Genomic DNA, 18,129 nt, shown 5'->3' on the forward strand with positions numbered 1-18,129 from the left:
ACCTTTAATCATACTCACCCTCTCAAGTATAGCTCAAAAAGATATCATAAACAGACACACACACACACTCTCTCTCTTCCCCTTAAATCATACCCTATTCTTCATGTTTCAACTTGTTTAGCCAAGACATGGAGACAAGAGAGAGCGTGAGACTAGCTATCAGTCTCCTTACATTTTGAACACAAATTTAAACACGTCTACAAAACCAATCTCCTCCTTACTTGCACAAAAGATGAATAATCCTTTTCTCTTACCCTTAAGCTCAGCCTTAGCCTTAGCCTTTTTCACCCTCTCTCTCTGTGTCCCGAACGACACAGACGTACTCACTCGTTTTCGCCTCCAGGCTGATGCCCACGGCCAGCTCAACTCCAACTGGACAGGCGGTGATGCCTGCGCAGCTTCGTGGCGCGGTGTCCACTGCTCCTCAAACAACAAACGCGTCGTCGTTCTCTCCCTCCCTTCCCTTAACCTCCGCGGCCCACTCAAGTCTCTGGCTCCGCTCGACCAGCTCCGCCTTCTCGACCTCCACAACAACCGCCTCAACGGCACCGTATCACCCCTCACCAACTGCACCAATCTCAAGTTCATCTACCTCTCCGGCAATGACCTCTCTGGGGAAATCCCACCTGAGATATCGTCTCTCCGGCGCCTCCTCCGCCTCGACCTATCCGACAACAACCTCCGCGGCGTTGTTCCTAAAGAGCTGTGCCGGTTGAAGCGGCTAATCACCCTTCGGTTACAGAACAATGCGCTCTCTGGGACGGTTCCTGACCTCTCCGTCTCCCTGCTGAATCTCAGGGAGCTGAACTTGACGAGCAATGAGTTGTACGGACGCTTGCCCGACGGTTTACTGAAGAAATTCGGCAAGGATATATTTTCAGGGAACGAAGGTCTGTGTGGATCGAGGCCCTTTCCCGCTTGCTCGTTCAGCAGAACTCCTCCGGCATCCGCTTCTACTCAGACCGTAACGTCGAACCCGAGCTCGTTGCCACAAGCGCCTGCAACAAGTCATGGCAAAAGAGGATCGCGAAACGGACTAAGTACCGGTGCTATAGTGGCCATTGTAATAGCGAACTGCGTGGCGTTGTTGGTGGTGGTGTCGTTCGTCCTCGCGTATTACTGTGCGAGAGACCGGAGTTTGTCTGGTTCTATAGCGGACAACGATAGCGGGAAGAGGAGGAGGAGGAGTGGGAGTAGCTATGGTGGGAGCGAGAAGAAGGTGTATGCCAGCAATGAAGGTGAAGATAGCTGCAGCGATGCCACAAACGCCACAGACCGAAGCAAGCTTGTGTTTTACGATAGGAGGAAGCAGTTTGTGCTTGAGGATTTGCTCCGGGCATCGGCGGAGATGCTCGGGAAAGGAAGCCTGGGGACAGTGTATAGGGCGGTGCTCGATGATGGGTGCATCATGGCCGTGAAGCGACTTAAGGACGCGAACCCGTGTGAGAGGAAGGAGTTTGAGCAGTATATGGATGTGATCGGGAAGCTTAAGCATCCAAATATTGTGAAGTTTAGAGCTTATTACTATGCCAAGGAGGAGAAGCTTCTTGTCTATGATTATCTTTCCAATGGGAGCTTACATTCACTTCTTCATGGTCAGTGTTTTATTTTTTCAATCATTGGATTATAAACTTGCTTCTAACAGTAATTTAGTCGGCTGTAAAAATAAACTCATAAATAGGTGGAGTGATTTGGATTTAGAGATAAGTTGAGATAGATTGAGATGGTTTATGAATAGTAGAAAAAAAGTTGAATTATTTATTATATTTTATATGAAAATTTGAGAAATATGTTTTGGGATTTAAAAAAGTTGAATTATTGATTATATTTTGTATAAAAATTTGAAAAAATTGTAATAATGCGATGAGATAAGTTGAGATGAGTTGAAGTGGATTTTGAATGCAAACGAAGCCTTTTGATGGGTACGTCATATTGTAATAATATATATAATATATATATATATATAATATATACTTACTGATTTTTTACGGTAACAAAATTCATCAATACTATGCATATATTTCATTTCAATAATATTTAATTTGTGTGGTTCTTGGATTTTTTATTTGTGGAATTTAGGTAATCGGGGTCCGGGGAGAATCCCTTTGGATTGGACTACGAGGATCAGCTTGGTGCTAGGAGCGGCTCGAGGACTAGCAAAGATTCATGAAGACTACAGCGTATCCAAAATACCTCATGGGAATGTGAAATCTTCGAATGTGCTACTCGACAAGAACGGCGTTGCATGCATTTCAGATTTCGGGCTCTCGCTGCTTATAAATCCGGTTCATGCCATTGCAAGATTAGGAGGATACAGGGCTCCTGAGCAGGCAGAAATCAAGAGGCTGTCTCAAAAGGCAGATGTGTACAGCTTTGGGGTATTGTTGTTGGAGGTTCTTACAGGGAGAGCTCCGTCCCAGTACCCTTCACCAAGTCGGCCACGCGTGGACGAAGATCAGGATCATGAGGCTGTGGACCTTCCCAAATGGGTTCGATCGGTCGTGAAGGAAGAATGGACTGCTGAAGTGTTTGACCAAGAACTCTTAAGGTACAAGAACATTGAGGAAGAACTCTTGTCAATGCTCCATGTGGGGTTGGCCTGTGTAGTGCCACAGCCCGAAAAGAGGCCAACAATGGCAGAAGTGGCGAAGATGATAGAGGTCATCAGGGTGGAGCAGTCTCCTCTCGGGGAGGATTATGACGAATCCCGCAATTCACTTTCACCTTCACTTGCCACCACTGAAGATGGACTCGCTTGATGCCCATCTCTTTGTTTCAAGTGCTTCAGTAACTATGCGCCAATATTAAATTGATGAGCTCCCGTTGCGTGGTTGTTTCTATCCTCATTCATGTCCTGATCTATTTTCATTTGCAGTTTCTCGCTGCAAATTCTGGCTGTTGCAGACTCTTATCAGAGTTCTTTGTAATATTTGTAAGCTTTATGTGCTCTTCTCCACAAGCCAACAGTTAGTCCTATTTAGTCTTCTGATGTTGTGTAATTTAGTAATTTTGTTCCTTAGTTATTCTAAAAACCAGATTCCGAAGAATGGTGGCTGTCCAAGCAGCTTTATTTATTTATGAAGCCTTGTTGTATTTTGATAACATTGAAAATATCTGGATTAGAATAATGAAAATACTCAAAGCTTGAAATAAATTTGTAAGTAGTCCGGACTCCTAAAGCATAATGGAGGTTCTGCGTAATCTGGCCGGTTCTTACGTACAAGATCAACGGATAGAAAATTGAGGGTCTTGCACCAACAGAACAACTAAAATTTAAGTTATTTGAAACTGAAACATGGATGCAAAAATTCGACTCTAGATCAAAAGGTTTTGTTCAGCAATTTGATACCAACACCACAACAGATAGAATGAAGATTTTATCGTACCTTAAAGCTTCCAAAAACTGATGTTGGAAGACTAAAACTTCTTAAATTCGTTTTAACATACTACCCTACCTTTGATGTAGGTCGACAAGTAACGAAAGAAAATGTAAGCACAATAACACATAGATTTCATATTAGAAGTAAAAGAAGTATATACTGTACAACAAACAAAAAGTTTTCTAGTTTGTCCTTGCATAATTATCTTCATATTTCATCCAAATCAAGGTCAAAATGCTAACTTATACGACGTATGACTTTATTACAATAACAATTTACTCGCTTTTTCACCTTCCCTTAGGGGCAAAAGTTGATGTCCAAACCGCGCGAATGCAATGATCGAGAGAGCAACCCACCAATATGGAATGTACAGAATAAGATTGTATAGATCATTCTGAATTAAAACGGCTGCCAAAAATTCCATGCGTGATAATGAAGAGCCATAACGAGTTTCAGTCACACTAACTAGCATACTATCAACAAATACTTCTTTGTCAAACAACCTTCGCCTTTGCATTAACTTTTGTCGCATGCAGGTCTTTTCTTACTTTCTAACAGAGAGCCCGTTTGAAAACATGCAAATTCAGTAGGTTCCAGACATTGGCAATGACGCCCCTGGAAAGAGAGTAGTTTGATTGTTTTGCAGCCATGCGACGTGATTCCAAAACTTTAGCATCACTGAATAGCTCCTTGAGCACTTTCTCAAGCTCTACTTTTCCAGAAACCTGCATGGTCACAGCAAAAGACCCTCAGCTATAAATTTAATATAATTCCTAAAGGAAAAACTTAAAAAAAAACAGTCATGTATCATAATGGTTTAGAAGTCCTTAATACGATCTTACAAGACCTTTAAATTTGGATTATCTACTTGACTGACCTTTCTTATTATAATTTCAGCATAAAGAAGCCCCACCTTAAAATTTGGCTGGACTTAAGCACCTTCAGCCCATATGGCTCAAGATGAGTTAATTCATGGCTTTTGTAAGAGTTGACCGAAGTAGGGAATTTGTCACTTTTCAACTGCTACTAATCTACAACACTAATCAACTGAGGAACCATCCATGAGGAATTTCTTCCTCCTGGCATAACAATAACATGAGCTTGCTAACATTAAATCATTTACCAATATTTAAGCCCACCAAGTAGGTGGAGTCCACCTGTCAGGGGTATGTTCACTGTAGACAGAGGATTGAACAATTCACGTTAACAAATAAATTAGATATGGGGTACTACAGACCTAGAAATCAATTAGTAATAGAAAAGACAGTGGTTGTTTGTCTATTTATAACCGATTTTCATGGGACAACTAACATGCCACACTGTGAAACTTCAATAACCATTTTGAAGATTTGAATCTAAATAATTTTAAAAGCTCATATTTTGAAGAAAAAAATTGTTTACTAAATTTGAAAGATGAGTGTTCGAATATTAAACTCACTTCTTCCCATCAGTTAAATTTTTTGGACAAATGGAGATGTAACATGATATTAGAACAGAGGTTCTCAGTTCAAATTGACTCCACACCTCACCTACATCAATTAAATATTCTCTTTGGAAAATCTGACCACACATGAGAGGGGGTTAGAATACAAATTAAATAACTAAATTGACCTCTTCCTATTGCCTTGAATTTTTTAGACAAGTAATAATTTAACCACAAAACTTGATTAAGAAGAGGCTCTTCAAACCTGAAAAACAGACAAAGGATTTAACCGTTGCATTTCAAGAACCATGTGTGAGAAATGCCCAACATGATGACCTGAAATAAGCCAAGGAGAAAGGCTTTCGGATTGGTAATTCAAAAATGATAAGTTAACCAAAGTTCACCAGTCAAAACAGCACAGCCAGCTGCAGCAGCTTCTGATATGTTATGGCCAGCTGTACCTGGGAAGAATGAACCTCCAACTACAGCAATTGGAGTTACGCCATACAAGTATCTTAACTCACCTACAAAACAAATTTGAAAGGACACAATGACTTTATGGGTCAAATCTCCCCAAAAGCAAGCATAAAATAGGCACCCCTATGAGGTATGATGCTCACACAAGAATAGCCAAATAGAATTCTAAGTTCACTATAAATACATGTTATTGACTTTTATGGAAGCCACGACTGCAATCGAGCTTCCAAGTTCAAGAACGTCAAGAGGCTTAACTGAATGGCTGTATTAATAGTACCTGAATTCTTCAAACCGAAAATTGTAAAATGAAAACCAAAGGTAATAAGGGTAAGTTTAAGGAATTGGTGATGAGAGGTTATACAACTTGTCATTATTGTAGGAAATAAATATAAAAATGATAAAAATAAATTTCATTTAATATAAGTAAAAGAAATACCGAATGTGTCGACAATATATATAGTTGTTCCTGCCACCAGCTTTTCATGTCGAGACCTCAATGCTATGTTTTGACCTTCTTTCTGCAATTCCTGCACCACTTAAAGGCAAAAGCATTTCTTTTAAATAATTTTTTGTTTTGATATTTGAAGATTTAACCTCTGATGTGTTGAATCATAATGAAGGTATGCCTTAGAATTTAAACTTAATCAGATAAAAGATAACTTCATTTTATTAAAACGTAAGACTTTAATGCATACGGGTCATAAAGTCCTAGATTAAATACAATTCCAAAGTTAGTTGCGAAGTTGGCTTTCAGGTTATTCATATATAAAATGGCACACCATCATGCGTGCTAAGTTGGTATCCATGTTATGGATTCATAAATGACACAACATCACGAGTACTCTCTTTTTCCCACAATTATTTTGAAATGTAAACCTCAAACTCCAATAGTAGCCGGGTTTAAAAATACCATCCTTAATCGTAAAAAGGTGATAAGGAACTTATAAATTATTATCACAAATATGAAGCATCATTATGCACACACATGAAATACAATTGTTCTAATGAGTGGTACAGCATCAGAATCGTACTTGAGCAATTTCTCGTCCATGTCATGGATCCCGTGGTACAAGTATAGTGAGCATATCAGGATGCATTTCTGTAAACACTGCATGAACTCCTAGCATCACTGCAGAGAGCGTCACTACAAGAAAACTGCTTATTTGTGACCAGTTAATTCTAGCAAAATGACTATTTACAATTAAAATTGGTTGCGAATAGTCTTTTGGTCGCAATAAATTGGTCACAAAAGTCCGTTTTTCTTGTAGTGCGTTTGTGAGCTTCAACTTTTCTTTCATACAAGGATGAGAACTTTAACACAACTAAATATTACAAAGAAGACCAGAAACTATCAAAACAAATGTTCGAGAGTGTTAGATTGAGCACACAACGTGCATAGCCTTGAGTTTAAGAGCGGGTTGTTTCCTCTTCAACATATCTACCGCTTCACTAGGACATATACATGAATACACTTAAAAATTAGTAGAAAGACCCAGCGGCAGCAGTAACGAATCTGAAGTCAGTGATACAAATTCTAAACAAAAAGAATCCAAAATCATGAAAATTAAAAAATTTAATGCTACAAAGTTTAAAAAAAAAAAAAAGCAAAAAAAAAAAAAAAATGAACAGACAAAATTGGGTAATTTTCATGAAGCGGATATAGTCAGCATCTTGGCATCAAACTACCCTAGTATGTCAATTATTTCAGACGCATTATATAAATGGAGTCCTATAACCATGCCTTGAACCGAAAATTTATAGAGAGAAAACTACTATTAATGTGCATGGTAAGATAATACACATATCACGGAGGTAAGGCATTTGCAGACAATTATGACTTAAAATGACAACCTCCTATAACGTTGGAGAGAAATAAGTGGGAACTAACTTTCTTCTTCACCCCTGTGTATAGAAGAAGACATCCAAACCTGCCTGTGGGGAAGCTGTAACTTCAGATCTTCTATACTTCTCAACTCTTCCTCAGAAACGTCAAAATCTTCCACCACTGAATGGAAAAAATAGTAACACTGGATTAGAAAAGAGTATCTCCATCTTCAACAATAGTCAAAGTATATAGTTACCCCAATTTAACACTAGTAAAATGATTTGTACTCCTACCGATTGACCATAGCTGCGAATTGATTGGCATACCATATTTCAAGTCGCCAGAAAAGTTGATGATACAAGGAGGGGCTTGCAGTAGTTGAAAGTGGATAGCCTGCATAGTGCTCTGTATCCTAGAACAATATCATCAACAACACAACACCAATTACAGCAATATAGGATGTGTACACATTGGACTATACGTACCAATGGGACAATCAAAGAAAACTTTGAAAGCATCAACGAAATCAGTGGAAGAAGCACCGGTCCTGAAAAAAGCTTAAAGGCTTTTGCAGAAATCCGAGCATTTAACAGTGCCAGCACTATCTGAAAAGATAATGTACGCATATAAGCTACGAGAAACGACATCATTTATGGGATATTAAAAAACGTGCACTTCACATATACGTATATGCTTGTATTATGAAATAACTTACATTGTTTTTCGAAGCAGCCATAATAAGATTAGGCCATAATTCACTCTCTATAATGATGATTGCATTTGGCTTCCAATGGTCAAGGAAAGCACCGACCGCAGTCGGAGTATCACGCGGCGCAAACTGGTTGAACCGGAAGGATTTATTAAAACAAATGCTGCATCTATTATCGGTTTAAGATAAACAGAACAAGAAATGCATCAGAGTTAGCTCGTTACTTGATATACGACACCGTTTGGAAGCTGTTTATATATTACTTCGCTGCGCCAAAAAAAAAAAGGAAAAATAAGCACAATATATGAGACCAACAGTTTTATTTCGACTTCAAATAACAAATTTAGATATAAGCTTTTTAGTAAGCCACGCATTTTTTTTTTTTTTTCATTTACTAATTAAAAGATATTATTTCTTACAAAGCAGACACAGTTGCTGCTGTCATTAAAACGTTCAAATCGGGTCTTTGATATATGCAATGTTTGATTATCGGAATCACGCTCATTCCTTCACCTGGATTTTTAAAAATCAAAAGCAAAACAAAACAATTGGAGAAAAAGCATAATTAATCAATTAAAAAACGTAAAAAAATAACTTCATTCCGCTGCCGAGAACATATAAATTAAAAAAGACAAAAGAAAGGAAAATAAATCGAACCGAGAGAGACGGCATGGAACCAGAGGAGAGGGCCCGGGGGGCGAGGAAGAGAGGGACGTCCAAGACGCTCGGTCCAGCGGTGCGAGTGTTCGCGGCCTCGGAGCCAGCGAAACCGGAGGTGGAGGTCCAGCACCGGCGATACACCGTAGGTGAGCGCCCTGTAAATCTTGTACCTCACCTTCCCCTCCTTCGTTGCCGCCATTTCTACTCAATTCCCAAAAAAATTTAAACATATACGTATATATTTACATATAATATAGAGGACATTGGGTGGGCCAAGACACGAAGCTGCTCGATCGGGGCCAGTGTGGCACTCTGTAGCCCACATAGCATTGCCTTGTTAAAAACAAAACAAAACAATCATATCCTTGCCCTGCTCGACACGTCTCAAAGTTTCTAGCTAATGATAGACAATAATCCTTCTCTCACTGCTTTATTATTTTTAGTGTATTTATTAGTTTTAAATATATTTTTAATAACTTTAATTGTTAAGAAATTTTTTTAAAAATATAAAATTTTATTAATAATCCATTTCTTAATTATTAAGTAAAAGAAATTTTTTTAAAAAATTAAAAAACTAAAAAAAATAATAATAAATGAGTAGTAGAAGAACTACCATTATTAAGTTTCAAATCTTAGCTCACCTTCGTCCCCGATTTTTTCCATAATCTGGCAAAACATGAACATTTTCGTGAATCGTGCACCATACCAGAAATCAGAAATGGCCAGCCAGATGGCTTTTGCACACTGGTCTCGACCTCGATCAAGAGAACACAAGTTAAACTAATTTAAAAATGACGACCATATATCGACATTAATAATAGATTTTTTTTTTAAATGTTACTTTATCCACTTAATTTATCCCCTTATTTCTACATCTCATTTATTTTAAATTTTTTTTTATCTAATAGTTAAGGAAGTGACTATTAATATATTGATATTTTTTTATATTTTTATAAATATTTTAAAATAAAAAAAATATATAAATAAAAAATTAAAAAAATTAAAAATGTGATGTTACACTAGCGATCAGTTAGAGCGGCCTACTCTAGGCAGTAGAGTAGCATTTTTTTTTATATATAATAAACTAGCATTTTATTAGTTTGACCTCGCTTGTATTCGCAAATTAGATGAATTAAGATTAAAATTAAAAGTTAAATAAAATATTATTAGAATATATTTTTTAAATATTATTTTTGTTTTGATATTTAAAAAAGTTAAATGGTTTATTTTATTTTATGTAAGAATTTAAAAAAATTATAATAATTAGATGAGATGAGATACGTCGAGATTAAAAATTGTGAAAACAAATGAAATCTTAGAAATAGAGATCAACTCAGAACCAATTCCAAATTAAGATGGATAGATATTTGAAAAAAAAAAAAAAAAAAACTGTTTTAGAATCGATATAAGTGTAAAGATTATAATATTTATGTTTACCGGTCATTGCTGAGCAAGCATAGCGCAGAGCTTGATCTTGAACTAACTAAGGTCCAAAAGAATAATATATATCAATAATAATAATCACCAAGATTAGCTAAATTAATAGCAGGATCCTCGTGTAAGTGGGTCCATGAAAGCAACGCCCCAGCCGAAACGACTCAAAAATAATAGGCCTAAGCTATTGTATCTCGAATTCGGACGTACATGAAATAAGAGGATCGATTATTAAACAAAATGTTTGGAAATTAAAGAGATCGATGGGAACGTAGATAGGGAGAGCTGGCTAATCACGTAAGCTTTTCCAAATTTCAATGGTCCCGTGTATTTAGGGATATGTTAATTAAGATCTAATTATATTATATTATTAAAAAAATTAAAAATGGCTAGCTAGTCATCATCTGTACGGATAAAGTTATGCATATAACGCAATGAGTGCGTACCGGATCGGATAATGTCTATTCACTATAATATTATACGTGGAATAATTATATTTAAGTAATGTTAGATATATTTATGGATTATATAAATATCATGCACTAATTTAGAAAATAAGTGGGATTTATTATTAAAAAATTAATTTTTTTTATGTGAATCTTATATTTACTCACTTTTTTCAAAAGGAGTGCACGGTACTTGCGCATCTAATGATTACAAATATCATTTCTCATTATATTTTGAGTACTAGTCTACATACAATCCTTATTTAGGGATTGCTCATGTAAGTCCATATGGTTATATTTAAAAAAAATTAAATTTACAATATTATCTTTTTTAAAATGATGATTTTTCTCATTTTATCCTCATTCATTAATAGAACTGCACACGCACACAGTCCTCCACTTAGGATTGTAAATAAAATTTCTCTTATATTTTAACATCTCTACACTACATACTATTACTCTACGTATCGTAATTTAATTTAAATTTATAAACTAATTAAGTATATCATATGAAGGTGTGTGATGTAAAAGCATTTGAATTAATTTGTATCCTTAGAAAGATGACAAGTAAAATACGTGTGTGTGCATGAGATTTGTTGTACATCATGCATAGATATATATATTAATTATATGGTCCTCCACTCGCTCACGTCTGCAAATGCAACACCATTCTCTAGCTAGTAAATAAAACGCATTTTACATTAGCATGAATGATCGCGTACGTATAAACGTGACCATTAATTTAGTATGGCAAAAACGCATAATTTAATAGACGCGCACCACATAAGTTTTGTCCTTTAATTTCTTCCATTGCTATTAATTATACTCTTGCAAGAATGATTGTTCAATAAGTAGGCCCGAGAGGGATGGTTTCGTTTATTATAAGAAAAGAAAAAAAGAAAAAAAGCGCGTGGATTTAGGGTTCGTTTGTTTTCAGAGATGAGATGAGATGAGATGAGATTAAAATTAAAAAGTTGAATAAAATATTGTTGGAATATATTTTTTAATATTATTTTTGTTTTGGAATTTAAAAATTTTGAATTGTTAATTTTATTTTATGTAAGAATTTGAAAAAGTTGTAATGATGAAGTGAGATGAGATGAGATGAGATGAGATGAGATGAGATATTTCCTGAAAACAAATAAAGCCTAAGACCGGCCTATGCATATAATCTAATGCAATATATATATAATTTCAACTTGCCAGATGAAACCAGAAGACAGAGTGTACGAAACCTCATAAAATTATGTAGATCAATCTATGCGAAAATGGTGTAACAGATTTGTCACGTAACTAGCTAGGCCGAATTAAACTGCTATATACTATATAGACCGACCAGGCCAGGGCGAGAGTAATTGTGCAGGCAAGCCAGCAAACAATCCTGAAAAGGCACCTAAACATGGAGTATGAGGCGGCCACTGGGTTAGTCCTATCTATAATATTGCTATGTTTTGCATGGGTTATGATGACAAAGCGCCGACGCCGCCGATTGGAAGATCGACAAGGTAAGCTCCCACCAGGGCCGAGATGGTGGCCGGTGGTTGGAAACATTTTCCAACTGGGTTGGGCGCCACACGAGTCCTTCGTAAAGTTGGCTCGCAAGCACGGCCCCATCATGACCCTTTGGCTAGGGTCAATGAGCACTGTGGTGATCTCCTCCAGTGAAGTGGCTCGTGTCATGTTCAAAAATCATGATGTGGTTCTTGCGGGTAGGAAGATTTACGAGTCCATGAAGGGGAATTATGGTAACGAGGGTTCCCTCATTACCGCTCAATATGGACCTCACTGGCGCTTGTTGCGGCGCTTGTGCACCACCGAGTTTTTCGTCACAAATCGTCTTGAAGCAACGCGAGGTGGTATTCCTTTTTCTGTTTATGACCAACGCGGGTGTACTGGGTCGACCCCTAGAATGTTAATATTTGATAGTTAACTTCTATTGGCTGTAAAATCAGTGTAAGTTATTGTTATTATGTTTTCACAGCTGTACGCGGCAGGTGCATCGACGGCATGGTACAGTTCATAGAAGATGCTAGTGCAAATGGTACCGAAGGCATCGACGTTGGAAGGTTCATCTTCTTGATGTCTTTCAATCTCATAGGAAATCTTATGTTCTCAAAAGATTTGCTGGATCCCAAATCGGAGAGAGGGGCCAAGTTTTTCTACCATGCAGGCAAGGTCATGGAGTTCGCTGGGAAGCCGAACGTGGCGGATTTCATGCCAATCCTAAGGTGGATGGACCCACAAGGTATACGGAGGAAGACCCAGTTCCACGTCGAACGTGCCTTTGAAATCGCAGGAGGGTTCATCGGAGAGAGGATGGAGAACATGGAGAATGAAAATAGCGAAGAGAAAAGAAAGGACTACCTAGATGTGCTTTTGGAGTTTCGGGGTGATGGTGTGGAGGAGCCCTCGAGGTTTTCTCCAAGAACAATAAACGTTGTAGTCTTCGTAAGCAATTTCTTTTTTCTTTCAAATACGCACAACATGCTCATAATCCATATATAGATCGTATACAGTTTCTTGAAGTGTGTCAAGATAGTTTGAATTAAATATATTAGTTTGATTCAACGCTTGATCAGGAGATGTTTACTGCGGGGACAGACACGACCACAAGCACACTGGAGTGGGCAATGGCTGAGCTTCTCCACAACCCTGAAACTCTAAAGAAGGTCCAGGCTGAGCTGAGAAGCACCATCAGCCCTGGTAAGAGGCTGGAAGAGAAGGACATCGAAAGCCTCCCGTACCTCAAAGCTGTCATAAAGGAAACCCTAAGGATACACCCACCTCTCCCTTTCTTAGTCCCACATATGTCCATGGATTCGTGCAAGATGTTAGGCTATTATATCCCAAAGGATACACAGATTCTCGTAAATGTCTGGGCAATTGGACGGGACCCGACGACGTGGGATGAACCTTTGGTTTTCAAACCAGAGAGGTTCTTGGAGCCAAACACGGTGGATTTCAAGGGGCACCATTTTGAGTTCATACCATTTGGGTCTGGGCGACGAATTTGTCCAGCTATGCCTCTTGCTGCTCGTGTGCTTCCGCTGGCTTTAGGGTCTCTCTTACACAGGTTTGACTGGGTTTTGGCAGACGGCCTTAAGCCAGAGGAGATGGACATGACCGAGAGGATGGGAATAACACTCAGGAAAGCTGTCCCATTGAAGGCTATACCGATGCCTTACAAATTAGGTCACGGCGTCGGAAACTGAAAGAAGTCGATGCGTTAAACAGAGCTCCTGGCCGAATTATGGTTATATTAATTAATTAATTAGCACGATTGGGGTGTGGGGTTCATAATTTCCTAATTATGTAATTTTGGTCTTCCCTTAATTAGACCTTGTCATTGTAATATATTATTGGTGTGGTATTTGTCTTGGGACGCCTAAGAATTTCCTACCTAGCTAATTAGAGCTGTTTATTATAAGAAATTTTATTTGCAGTCTTGAGTGAGAGATTGTGTGTGTAGTCTCATTGATAAATAGAAATAAAATAAAAAAAATATCATTTTAAAAAAAATATTATTATAATTTTAAATTTTTTCCAAATATAACTAAATAGATTTGTATAAACAATCCCTATTTAGAAATCTAAATGGGCACTGTATCAGTATTTAGGTCTCAACCACTAATGAAAGATGAAAAATTGCACAAAATTTAAAAGCATTTATTCGAGCTAAGAATGGTTGTCTCGCAGTCCAGTTGTGCTGAGTATTTTTTGGGCCGGTCTGAGTCGTATTGGGCTATGAACATAGTATACGTACGAGATTCACAACCTAGATAACTTGTTAGGCCTGGATCATATGCCGTCGACTCGACACACAGAGGCTTAAAAACTCCTTTAAGTAGATTGACTACTAGCCTGTGAATGGCGGCCCAAGCAAGTATTGCTACTTAATTAGTGCTAATAACTTGTACGGGTTTTAGATCAAAGCTAAGTTCAAGATAAAGATATAAATTCTTATTGATTTGAAATGATATTTTCTCGTTGGGAAAATATATTTTCATCGAGAATTGCTGCTGACGAAGTCTACCGATTTTTTTTTTAACTTCATTTTTTAATGAGTTTGTAATTTTTTTAAATGTTTGAAGAGTTTAAAGAATGTTTAGACAAAAAAAAAAAAGTAATGCTATTCATCATTTTAATTCTCATCATTTTATTATGTGATATTAGATGATTGGAGACTCTTTTATATTTCATTTGTAAACTTATCATCTAATATTACATTAAAAGATAATGAGAATATGACGAGAAAATAGATGATAAATAAAATTTTTAAACCTTTTAAATTTCACATATATCATTGGCCCGAATTTCAAGCTTAGCAACAATAGAATATCATTATAATGTTGCTACATTTAGCAACCAATTCGATACTCTAAATCATTTTTTTTTTTGGGGGGAATAAGTAATCCGCATGATTGCTTCCTCTCATGGGAATCATTATCGATTAGGTTTTGCAGAAAATTAGATGGCATTCTTTTAGACAGTTAAAAAAATTTCCATAGATTTATGGTACTAGATATTCTAAATTAGTACCGTAAGGCCAACTACCCATGCAATTTACACACATCGAGCTAACTCCTAAATGGAATAACACCTACACAAATTTCGTTTATATTCCCATTCAATAACCTGCAGGATCTATAAAAGTTACTGATATTGCAATTTTTATTTTATAAAATATGACATCAAAATGATTGTGCCCAAAACATCCCTGCTCCCCCGTTTCTTGTTGTATACTCATGATCCTAATTTAAGTGGCAAAATCGCAAACACACGACTTTGACCATAAAACATCCACAGAATAACTGGAGTCCGATCGACATTTGTTTTGACATCGTGTCTAAAAATACAAAAAGGGAAGAATTGATCATATATCGAATAAATAAACAAGTCTCACTAAAAAATAAAATATTTTTTTTGCAACTTTTTATAATGGGATCTAATTTTTTACAAAGAAATTAGACAATATTTATATATATATATATATATTTAGAACTTAGAGAAATAATTTTTTAAATTTGTATTGACTAGGCACGCCTATTTGAGATTATTAACATGTATAATGAACCCACATGGAGAGAAGCCGAAAGGGAAATCAATTCTGCATATAATATCACTTTAATTATAACTGAGCAGCTTTATTTTCATGCCGAGAGATGAATTTAAAAATGTGATCCGTGGTCCCCAACACTTCCCCCGCCTTCCGCCAAATTCTAAAGTCACGACATGCACGAGAGCACTTCTTCTTCTTCTTCTTTTTCTTTTTTTTAATATTCCTATAAATATTATCTACTGCGGTCGTTGGAAAACCCAGTACGCTGTTTAATTTCCTTAAAATAATGTGGAGGCTAGCCTTGGCCCCTTGACACTCCATAAACTCACGTGATCATCACCGGTGGCATCTTCCTTTTTTCGAACTGCATGCCTTTCTGTTTCCATTTATATTTTATACGTACGCGCGCCTGCAGATGGATAGGGAAAAAGTGGATAGAAACTATGAGCCAAATTCGCTGGCATATCTGCCTCATATGCTGACTTTTTGTGGAACTATATATATATATATATATATATGATGCTCAAATTTCCCACCTAGCCTTGAGGTATTTTTAAGGCAGAATGCTAGCTAGCTAGCTGTTGAGCAAGTCACAGTACATGACATACGGTCCTTCTTCTTTGTAATCATTTTTAAATGCCCAGTGACATGCATATATAGTTAAAGCTGCGTGTGTTAGGTGGAATTGGTTACCAAGAAATATATTGGCTGAGCAACCATACAAAGGAAAGGATCGACTGTTTCCACGAGTGGATTTTGATTCTACAAGTACAACAACCAGTTGTTGGGAACTAATTAATGGAGTTTGACGGTGCCTATTCATTCTCCATCTCCAATATTATTCATAAGAAAAATTTATTAATTTGGGGACTGGCAAATTTATTACCGTTTCATATGCTGGGGCTTAAAAACGATTCATAGCATATTTATTCCATCATATCCGAGAATATCATTCAAATTGCAATTTGTAATATTATCCGCGAATATTGTTACTGTCTGTTAAGATAGGAATTAATGTCTGAATTTATCTATTTTGGTCCCTCGTGATTTAGCAGCATAAGGGATAACTAAATTAATTATTTTTATATGATGGATATTCTTAACATCAATAATATTAGGCTGAAGCATCTAATTTATACTATTCATTTTGTCTCATTGACTTGGTGTCACGTGTTTTATTAAAAAAATTAAATATATATATGTATATATCAGAAAGAACAAAACGTTATTCAAAAATACAAAAAGATTAAGACTAACAACTTATATTCACTCTACAACTATATGTTTGTATTTTTTTTTTATTTTTTTAAATAAACCACGTGATACTTCATTGTAGTACTATATCAAAAGACAAAGTAAGTGATATAAAATAGGGACATAATAGCATTTTTCTTAGATTCCCTCTTCAAAATGGACGTTCTGTTCTTGAAATGAAAGTAAGTGATAAGATTTTTAATTAATATTTGGGTCCTTTAACAAGGCGACTCCTCGAGTTGAGCCTCAGGTTCAATAGGAAAATGGGAGGAGGAGGCATTCAATTTCGAAGGTTTCTTAGCAATATGTAAGTTCCGTTCCTGTGCCGTGCGGTCCTATAGTTAGCTAAATAGGGGGATTACGTGGCATCCACCATTGAAAAGAAGAAAAATTCTATTTATCATCTTTATATATTATATATTATATTTTTTTATTTTTTAATATTATCAAATATGTGATATATAGATGATAAGTAGAAAATTTCAATAAATTTAAAATAATAAAAAAATTTAAAAATAAAATATATAATATGTGCAAACGATGAGTAAGAAAATTCTTGTTGAAAAACACCGCGACGGGCGACTTGCCAGAAGTTTCTTTGTCTCTTTGTCCGGTTTGGATTCACAATCTATTTAAACTTATCTCACTAGTATTTATTATTATTCATTAACTTTAAATCACAAATTTTATTACTATTCATAACTTATCTCGTTACTATTTACAATTCATTTTCAAATATAAACGTGGGCAGATGATTTCTACCGTCAAATGCAGCTAGATCTGAGCATTCAATCAAACGGCTGAAGCACGGTTTAGTTAATCGAGCGTGATTGGTCCTCGTCTTACTGACATGTTTACTTTCTTTGCCTTTGTTTTATTTCGACAAAACTGATATGGGCGCCCTTTCTTTCTTCATATATTTTTTTTTAAATGTAATTTTTGATAGATAGTGGAAGGAGATAATCTAAGATTAGTGCCAGGGACATCGAACATTATACACCTCTTTTGTACAGAACAGTCTATTTTTTTATCTATTTTTTTCAAACATTTTTTTAAACCCATTTAAATATTTTTTAAAAATTAAAAAAAATACAAAATTATTAAAAAACACTTTTTTAAATATTAAATAAAACATAAAAACAATTAAATAAAAACTAGGTGTACCATTTTTCGGTTGCTTTATCATTTATTTTTGAAAAAATATTAATATACTGCCTGAGTTTATTCTTTCATTTTGACTGTTTATCTATTTAAATTTTGTTTTAATTTTTTAATTTAATAATTAAGAAATTAATTTTAATATATTGATAAATATTTTTATTTTTTAAATATATTAAAAAATAAAAAAAATAAAAAAATTTGTGCTAGCAGACATTCCAAAGGTCAAGCTAGACGGCACGCTAGCAGGACTCTTTATCTAATCATAAAACCTTTTTGTTTTTTAATGTATATTATAACTAAC

General features: G+C 36.0%; 3 protein-coding genes across 3 annotated transcripts; 2 read left to right on the forward strand and 1 right to left on the reverse strand.

The window, feature by feature from the left end:
- Positions 1-3,111, forward strand: LOC121268181 (leucine-rich repeat receptor-like protein kinase PXC1). The gene is made up of 2 exons (XM_041172318.1): positions 1-1,595; positions 2,080-3,111. The coding sequence occupies exons 1-2, from the start codon at positions 233-235 to the stop codon at positions 2,757-2,759; spliced, it is 2,043 nt and encodes a 680-aa protein (XP_041028252.1). The 5' UTR covers positions 1-232; the 3' UTR covers positions 2,760-3,111.
- An 820-nt stretch (positions 3,112-3,931) lies between these two features.
- On the reverse strand, positions 3,932-8,673 carry LOC121267903 (probable 3-deoxy-D-manno-octulosonic acid transferase, mitochondrial). The gene is given in 12 exon segments (XM_041172008.1): positions 3,932-4,105; positions 5,069-5,139; positions 5,208-5,327; positions 5,717-5,807; positions 6,312-6,409; positions 7,169-7,285; positions 7,432-7,510; positions 7,591-7,710; positions 7,821-7,943; positions 8,039-8,081; positions 8,234-8,327; positions 8,472-8,673. Coding segments are annotated over 12 exon segments (1,332 nt in total).
- A 2,900-nt stretch (positions 8,674-11,573) lies between these two features.
- On the forward strand, positions 11,574-13,771 carry LOC121268546 (cytochrome P450 76A1). The gene is made up of 3 exons (XM_041172862.1): positions 11,574-12,207; positions 12,336-12,802; positions 12,934-13,771. Exons 1-3 carry the CDS (start codon positions 11,754-11,756, stop codon positions 13,564-13,566), a joined length of 1,554 nt encoding a protein of 517 aa, XP_041028796.1. The 5' UTR covers positions 11,574-11,753; the 3' UTR covers positions 13,567-13,771.
- The last annotated feature ends 4,358 nt before the right edge of the window (positions 13,772-18,129 follow it).

This window comes from Juglans microcarpa x Juglans regia, chromosome 5S (genome assembly GCF_004785595.1).
Source record: "Juglans microcarpa x Juglans regia isolate MS1-56 chromosome 5S, Jm3101_v1.0, whole genome shotgun sequence".
NCBI classification, from domain to species: domain Eukaryota; kingdom Viridiplantae; phylum Streptophyta; class Magnoliopsida; order Fagales; family Juglandaceae; genus Juglans; species Juglans microcarpa x Juglans regia.